This window comes from Macadamia integrifolia, chromosome 11 (genome assembly GCF_013358625.1).
Source record: "Macadamia integrifolia cultivar HAES 741 chromosome 11, SCU_Mint_v3, whole genome shotgun sequence".
Taxonomy (NCBI): domain Eukaryota; kingdom Viridiplantae; phylum Streptophyta; class Magnoliopsida; order Proteales; family Proteaceae; genus Macadamia; species Macadamia integrifolia.
The window spans coordinates 1,634,865-1,643,805 of NC_056567.1; the positions used below are offsets into that span (position 1 = coordinate 1,634,865).

Sequence of the window (8,941 nt, forward strand, 5' to 3'; positions counted from 1 at the left end):
TTGGTTATTTTTGTCTGAAAGTAGGCCCAAAGTAAAGCCTTAGGAGGGATAGGTTTCAAATCCATTTCAAACCAGAACAGACCCCTATCAATCAGAATCTCATTTGGTAAGAATCTTGAAATCAAAATATTTTCCCTACCAGAACACCTTTTCTTTTTTTGGGTGGGTTTGGGGGAGGGGGGGTTAAAAGGTATGTGGAAGTGGGGAAAACATAGATGTCTGAAGGATCCATGTGTCCTTTTTATTATAAATTTTAGGGATCCCATCACCTATTTTTATAAGACAGGATCTGAAGAGGGTTAGTAAGTTGATTTAACCTAACAGATGTTGGAATTTACCTCTAATCTAGGTTGTCCTTTCCATGGACATTGTAAACACAATCATCTAAACTGAGCTTTCTAATTTTCCATCTCCACATGGATCATGCTCTGTCGTCACCAAAACAGGTTATCTCACTTCATAACAGGTCTATTGAAACTTGATCAAGGAAAATGGTCAAATTTTGGTCTTTTTCGTGGATTAAATCTTGAAATTACCTCTGAGACTCAAACTTTTATATATCTCTACTGAAGAGGAATTCATGATGTCCTACCAAGTATAGATAAAACTAGGGAAACGAATAAAAAAATTGTAGTAGTTGGCATATGAATTTGTACACAGTTTCTCTTCAACCCCCTCTGATTCAACTGGTGAAGAGTATTTTCAACCTTGTAGGGCATGGGAGTAAACGATGGTATTCACTTTTTAAGGAGTCCAATCACAAAGTGAAATCACTATTGATGAAGAGATTCAAATTTTACTATGGATGAAGGAAAATTTAATCCTATAATTTTTATTTTTATTTTTTGGAGAAAAAACCCTGATAATCTAGCGTTCCTACATCCTGACACAGCTAGGTGTGAAAAGATTCAGCTGTCCTCACGCTTGCTGGGTATTTTCATGCCCAATTGTGTCTCGACGTAAGGGGTGTGGATGGATAGAGTTCCTTTCCCCTTTTTATTTTTTATTTATCATCTGTGGCTTGTTCTATTGGAATTTCTTATACCAAAATAATCAGGATCGCAGAGCATCACTGGGTGGATTTTTCAAATACAAACTTGACCCTTAAGGCCTTAACCAGTAAAATTCATAAACCATTTAAAATGGTTAGGAGTGATCATGAAACGTAAGCCCTAGGTGATATGAAAGTCACTAGGATTGATTACTCTAGAGCTTCCACTTTGAGATTGAAGAAAGTAAGGAAGAAAAACACATCAACTTATGGCTAGGTCAAACTAAACAAAGTCTCTATTGCCAAATTTGACTTGACCTGGTTTATATCAAAACATAAACGTGGTTTACATTACAGTTCCAGAAGATAATATCCGAGAAGATTTGTGGAATAATTTTTATTTTTATTTTAGGTAGTCTTTGTCTTTCCATGATTGATTTGGATTCAATCTGTTTGACAGTTTTTCTCTCTTTAAAAATTTGTTTTTGACTTCTGCTTATCATGTGTTTGATTTTGTGTTAGTTTGAGTTTTGAATTTAGATTTAGATCATTGGAAAGTTTAAACAAATTGGCTTGTCTGGATCATAAGTAAGGCATAAAATGAATGGTCAGAACTCTCTTTCAATCCATATTTCATTCTATAACTTTCTCTGTGAATCTTCAAATCTAAAATTCTCTTTAGATTCACACGTTGTCTATGTGCAGATTATTTTGCATGTCAAAAAACAAAAGGGGATATTCTCTCTCTCTCTCTCTCTCTCTCTCTCTCTCTCTCTCTCTCTCAATTAATAATATTGCCCATCCATTCACTTGAATTAGTATTTGGGCATCAGAGGGAACCCTTTCATATAAAAAAATTAGTTGAAAGACTAGAAGGTCCTAAAATTTTAGAAACTTTATTTATTGATACTTTTGCCTAAAAAGGATTTCAATATCTAGCTAGGACTTCAAATCCATATTATATTTTTAACCCATATTTTATCCCTTCTTTGAAAAGAAAAGGGGTCGTTTTATTTTTCAATCCCTATTTAATTTCCTGATTAATTAGTTTATTTAATTAAATTAGTTGGGCCATAACATCTATACTATATTGAATTTCAAAACCTTACTCAAAAGTGAGGTCTACATATGATTGATGTATGGAGATTTTTTTAAAAATTTTCTGCTATCTTATGAAGAGTGTAAGATCCATATTTCATTTCGTTGATCAATATTTGATTTTTTAAATTAATCAATTTATTAAATTATTGTCGAATCTCAAAGCCTGTGAAAAACACTAAACACCCCGTGTGAATGACTCAAGGTGTGCCTAGTGGAAGTCGAACTCAGGACGTCCGAGTTTACGGCTCATACCAAGTTTGTTGTTCACCAACTGTGTTACCCCCTTGGGTTACAAATATTTTTAGTCTACTTTGGATAATTGCTCGAAAATAAAAAGAAAAAAGTGCAATACATAGTGTCCACTTCCCATGGAGTAACCTAAAATGCCATAGTTAATAACTTGATATTTTAGGTGTGGAAAAACAGGTTTCAAGAGCTGCCTTTCAATGATCTTTCCAACCTTAAAAGGATGAATTGGTTGGTTTCAGTCTCTCCATATCAAGTATTGCAACCTTGACATTTATTAATCAGGTTAGCATATACCAACCAGAAAAAGATAGGGGGACATTGGTCATCTAAAAGACTTGCTACCTTTATTTAATTGAGGACTTTGGAGTAAAGTAATTAATCCATCAAGCATCTTCTTAAAGTGAAGCTTCACAAGTGATGAAGGTATTAACAGTCATTTTGGTAGGTAAGCTTCATTGTTTTAATCCTTTTTTCCTCTTAATGCAAGTTATTAGATTAAAATTAGGTTTTGATTAAACATCACCACACGCATTTCTTGGGTAGGTAAGCACAGATCATACTTGTGACTAATTTGATTAACATCATTTATCGCATGAACTAGATGCGGCCAATGTGTCATCCGTCGAACACGGAATGGTGGAGGCAGTTATGTGCAAAGCCAAAATGAGAGACTTATCTTAGGTATAATTAGGCCAGTAAGCACATCAATCAAGCAAAATTATGCAAGTTAGGGTATAAGGAAGGGACCCATATTGTGTAGGTGTGCTTAGTAGATAACATGAGGACCTCACTGATAGCTTCCATTCAACAATGATTTGGTCATCCACTTTTAAAAGCTCTTTCATCACTTGATGATAAAAGGAACTGTTTCCATAAGACCTAATGCTTATTAGATTTAAGGATATGATTCTTCTTACAAAAGTACTATGAGAATATATTGTGTGATCCATGATGCATTATAAACAACCAGAAGAACAAAAAGAGTGGAGGGTGGAGGGTGGAGGGTGGAGGGTGGAGGGTGGGCGGTCTAGCTCAAATTTGTGATCTTCAACACATGATTTTGGACTTTTTTTTCCATGCAATCTTGGTTGATCAAGATTTTATTCCTTTCAGTTTTATGATCTTATATGAATTATATCCTCACATATCATTTGTTTCCTTGTTTGTGAAACATAAGAATCATAGCCTCAAAGTCTTAAGAGGTAATTATTACAGTGGGTTGGGTATTCAAACTCTTAAGAGGTGATAAAAAAAACATATCTAGTGCATGAGGTTCTTGTCAAAATAGGGTCTAGGGTTTCAGGAGTCATAATATATGCAATTTTACCCTTACTTTGCAGAAAGGCTGTTTCTAGACTCGAAAATACTATGAATTGAGAAGTCACAATCATTGGATATACAATTAAGAGTTTATAGAGAAATGATCAACCAAAAATCGATGAATTATTAACTGATAACGTGATTCACCCATCATCGAAAGATCGATACAATAAATGTAAATCGTCAGATGTACATCGATATATATATATATATTAATCAATCACTAATAAACATAAGCAACACTCTTATAAATATACCTTCTTGGGAAGCCTTGAAAGGAGGGAAGGTCCACCTTATACCCAACGGTCAAATTTAAGGTGGTAGGGACTCATTCAAAGGTAAGAGGTAAGATTTTCTTAAAAGGGTCCTAAAAAACAAGTAAGGTATGTTTCCAATACACGAAATAATGATAGCTTAGGAGACCAAGAACCATGGCAGGAAGTTGTCACTACAACTTTGAAAGCTCTCTCTCTCTCTCTCTCTCTCTCTCTCTCTCTCTCTCTCTCTCTCTCTCTCTCTCTCTCTCTCTCTCTCTCTCTCTCTGCGTGTGTTTGTGTGTGTGTGAGCTTTGTGGGAATCTTATTCATCATCAACATCAACCCTTTTCTTTTCTTTCTCTTCCCTATATCTTCTGGTCACTAACATATAAAACCGACCTTTGAATATAGGAAAAGGTTTGGGGAAGGAAGTGTTTGGGTGGCTATTGAGATTCTCCCTAAATTGACAGTGAAAAAGGGTGCAAGGCACATGTGGGATACAATTTATGTTATAGAGCTTTTAAGTTGAATGGGGGAAAAGATAAAGAAGCCCCACAAGTCAAGGTGCTTCAATCTAAAAAGAGGGAAGCACAAACACACATGATTTCTCTCTCTCTCTCCTTTCATAGCTTATTGAACACTTCTGATTGAATATGACAACATAAGCATAATGACCTTAGCCTTCCATATTGATCTTTTTCTGTTCCACACTAGAATTCTCTAATTGTGATATGGGCTGTGACCCATTTTCCCCTTTTTCCTTTTCCCTTTCTTTGCTTTTAGGTTCTTTTCTGTTGGACTGGTTAAACAATATTGTGAAGGATATGGTTGGGTTGATGGGAGCAATAATAGAGAAAGAGAAAGAGAAAGAGAGAGGTGAATGGGGAATCCATCCATATACCCACCTTCCTTTATTTGATAGCATTTATCTTTTCTTCCTTTCTTTTCCTTTTCCTTTTCCTTTTCCTTTTTCTTCTCTTTTGTGTGTTTGTGGAGTGGGAAAGCGATCCTCCGGCATATTCAAGATGGAGTGGGTGTTATTGCTCCATTTTTATTGCCCGTGATCGCTTGTCCCATGATCACCGTGCAGCCTATACCTATTATAATTCTTAGCTTCACAGATATATTTTTAATGGATGAAGAAAAACTCGATTCTTTTATTATAATATTCAATATAATCTTCACTATGTTGGGGAAAAGGGGGTATAATCTTATAAATAACCCAACAATAGTACCTGTTTAGGTATTAAATAATTAAGATTCATGCATCGTCAAGTCATCACTCATTATAGGAAATTCAAGTCATTGGCTCATCGGTCTAATAAAAATACATTAATTATTTCTAGTATTCTTATCACATTGTTGTTCTTCACACTATTTAAAGTTAAAACCTTAGTGTATAAACACTAATTATAATCACAACAAGAAGAGGAAAGATACATTTATTTCTTAAATAAAGTCAAAATTTAGAGAAATTTTTTTAAAAAGAGAAATTATACGGTGTATCAACGAATTTTTTGGCATCGTAAGTTGACATCCATTATATTTGACAATTTTCATTAGATTTGTAATTGGTCAACTATCATTCGCCAATTTAATATTTTCTTCCTCAAACCTACTTGTTAGATCTTAATCAAAAGACTAATTAAGGGTGTTGACAATTAGCGTCAAACAAAAATGGTTATAGGTATTGATATCAGATCATCTATATCGACTATATATTCAACGTTTTAAGGATTGCTTCTCTCTAATTCTTATTTGTTCAATTCTTGAAGTTTTTCAAATGTTGGGTGAACAAGAATTGGGTGATCAAGATTTGGAGAGGGGTTGGATGCATGATTTAATGCTATTTAGGGTTCTCACTACAAGAATTAGACGAAGAAGGTCGAATGAATCAGGATTTGGCCTTGATTTATTTCGATTCAAACAATCCGATCCGATCCGATCCCAATTCTTGAAACCCTGATCTTTCATGTTGATTTGTTTTGCAATCGGTCAACAATCATCCTAATTCTTTGACTTTCTACAACCATGAATCAAAAATCAACGGTGATCAAGGGCAACCATGACACTCACACCATGGACCAGTATGAGCTGTCTCACACGTGATCACAAACTCTCTACCCTTTAATTTATCTTCTAGATGTACGGTGGGTCCCGGAACGTGGCAACGGGTTGAGGCGAAGTTGTCTTGGCTAACCTGAAGAAACCCAACCTCCCTTCACTTGCAACCCACATTTCAGACACACGTGCGATGGTGGAGCCCACAACGTTACCTGACCCCACCGGGGCCCACTCCCACGGCACCCCACCTTCCAAGATTCACGTTCATAACGAGAGCAAGCTCCGAATAAAAGTTATTTTGGACTGTAGCCCATTGCTTACGTGGCACCCGTGGCAGGCGCCAGAGTCATGTGAAACGTGGCACATGCCAGTAAACTGTCCGTTATTATTGAACACAAATTGAGATTTAGATGAGTCAGAAATTGGAATTCTGGGCCCGCCTTTCTAGGCCAATTAACTTCTCATATTTTTTAAAAACAGAAAAAAAAAAAAGGAAAGATATGTCATTGGATTCCGAAATAACCCCTACAAGTTCGCGTAAATTGCGGAATTACCATTCAACGCTCAGTTACGTAATAGAAGCCAAGTAAGAAGGGCTTTTTCATAGTAACAAAATCTCCATTAAATTAGACGAAACCTGAAACTTCCCACCCACACCAAATCTCTCTCTCTCCCCCCTCTCCCACTCCTCCTTTTACTCATCCTTTTAAAGACTTTCCCTCTCTGTCTCTCCAAAAACAAACAACCGTCCTCCATCCCCCTGTCTTGCTTCTTTCTCTCTCTACACCAAACCCTAAATAAACCCCATTCGCCCTCGCCACCTCTATTGCATGTTCCGTTCCTCTCCTTAGTTGTTATCTTCTTCGTCCTTGTCTTTCCCTCGCTCTTTATATCTTCTCTCTTTCTCTTCCTCCAACCAAAACCGAAACTACAGAGCAAGAGAAACACAGACCAAACAAAGAGAGAAGTCCATTTTCATGGCAGTTGAAGCGCGGTATCTCAATCTCTTTCCCTCTCAACTACTCGGGAACAGGTATTAAAACTTCTCCCACACTCTCTCTTCTCGTTCTCTGTTCTGGGTCTTATGATCTCTTTTCTCTCTTTTTCTTTTATTTTTCCTCTTCTTTCTATTAATATATCATTGAATTTAATTTGCAGAGAAATGATGAACATGATTGGAAACAACAATAATATCTACAATACCCAGATGGGTTTGGGCGCTATTCCCTTCTCAACAGCCACCACAACTGCAGAAACTCTTCTTCCTTTCTACAACTCTGTTATGGCTGATCCAGTTACTGCAACAACCACAACCCTGAAAGCAGATAGTGGTCTCACTTACAACAATATCCCAGTCTCCATCTCAAGGAAACTTTCCAGAGATTCATCAATGGTCGCCTTACCCTGTTCCCCAAAAGACAACAACAACAACAATAGGAGTAGTTGCAGCAGTGTTGCTCCTCTGTCCTTCCTCGGGGAAGACATTACCTTTCAGATCCAACAGCAACAATTAGAGATCGACCGCTTCGTTGCCCAACATGTAATTACTCAACAACTAATCCTTTATTCAATTACTCAATTTCCAAATTCTTTGTTTCTTTAATATGTTCCGAGTTTCTGGGTTAATCGGTATTTGAATGGATTTGCAGACGGAGAAGGTTCGGATAGAAATTGCAGAGAGAAGGAAACGGCATTCGAGAAGATTAATGGCTGTTCTTGAAGAAAGGATCACAAAGAGATTGAAAGCCAAAGAAGAAGAGATCGAGAAAATTGGAAAACTGAATTGGGTTCTTGAAGAAAGAGTTAAAAGTCTGTGCGTAGAGAATCAGATATGGAGAGATTTGGCACAAACAAACGAAGCCACAGCCAACGCACTACGAAGCCACCTCGAACAGGTGTTAGCACAGGCTAAAGACGAGTGCCACCGTGGCGCACCAGAGGACGAGGCAGTAGCAGCAGGAGCAGTAGTGGCTGACGACGCTGCGTCTTGCTGTGGGAGTAGTGATTATGGTGCGGACGAGGAGGAAGTTGGCAGTCAGCGCACATTAGTCGAGGCCGCTAGAGATGGTGGTCGGAGTAGGAATAACGGTGGTGGGATGAGTGGGAACAGGTGGTGTAGAAACTGTGGAAAGGAGGAGTCGTGCGTGTTATTGCTACCGTGTAGGCATCTCTGTCTCTGCACTGTCTGTGGGTCCACCCTCCACACCTGCCCCATATGTAAATCCAACAAAAACGCCAGTGTGCATGTTAACATGTCCTCTTCATGAGTTACAGAGAAATTGTCAAAAATAGAAAAAAAAAAATCAAAATTTACAAACTCCAAAACGCAAATTGTATCTATCTTGATCTTGACAATTTTTTGATTTTTTCATGCTTGCTCTTTTCTTCTTTTTTGATGAAAAATATTGTTTTATATTTTTTTACCTTAATTAGTTGCTTGCCATTTATTTGATGGGTCAGTTTCAGGCGCACTTTAGCGAACCTGAGAAAGCCATTTTTATAAAGGGGAAAAAGAAAATCTCTAGTCTTCGCAAGATCAAAATTATGTCCAACCTACAAACTTTAGATGGGTTCTTTTCCTTTTTGAGAAATTCATTAAATCAATGACTTATTTTGTTTGATATTGGGGCAATACATCCTTAAAGTTTTTTTTTTTAATAAAATAATTAAAAAGGTAAATTTATTATTATTAATTTATATTATTAAAAATTTTATAATATAAAAATTACAATTTATCAACTCCTTATCTTAGTGACATCAAGATGCATGTTCCACCAAAAAAAAACTTAAGTGGTCTAATATCAAGATTTTTCTTATATGCATACCATCTATTCAGGAAAATTTTAAGTCTCCTAAATTTCAAGACCCTTGTCAATGAAGTATGGAGACTACAACCTTAGATATGATTCTTTTACGATATCTGAACATGAACCTTAACACATTCATTTTAGGTAGATTC

General features: G+C 36.6%; 1 protein-coding gene across 1 annotated transcript; it reads left to right on the plus strand.

The window, feature by feature from the left end:
- Positions 1 to 6,637: 6,637 nt before the first annotated feature.
- On the plus strand, positions 6,638 to 8,358 carry LOC122093130 (probable BOI-related E3 ubiquitin-protein ligase 3). The gene is made up of 3 exons (XM_042663387.1): positions 6,638 to 7,015; positions 7,141 to 7,522; positions 7,632 to 8,358. The coding sequence occupies exons 1-3, from the start codon at positions 6,960 to 6,962 to the stop codon at positions 8,247 to 8,249; spliced, it is 1,056 nt and encodes a 351-aa protein (XP_042519321.1). The 5' UTR covers positions 6,638 to 6,959; the 3' UTR covers positions 8,250 to 8,358.
- The last annotated feature ends 583 nt before the right edge of the window (positions 8,359 to 8,941 follow it).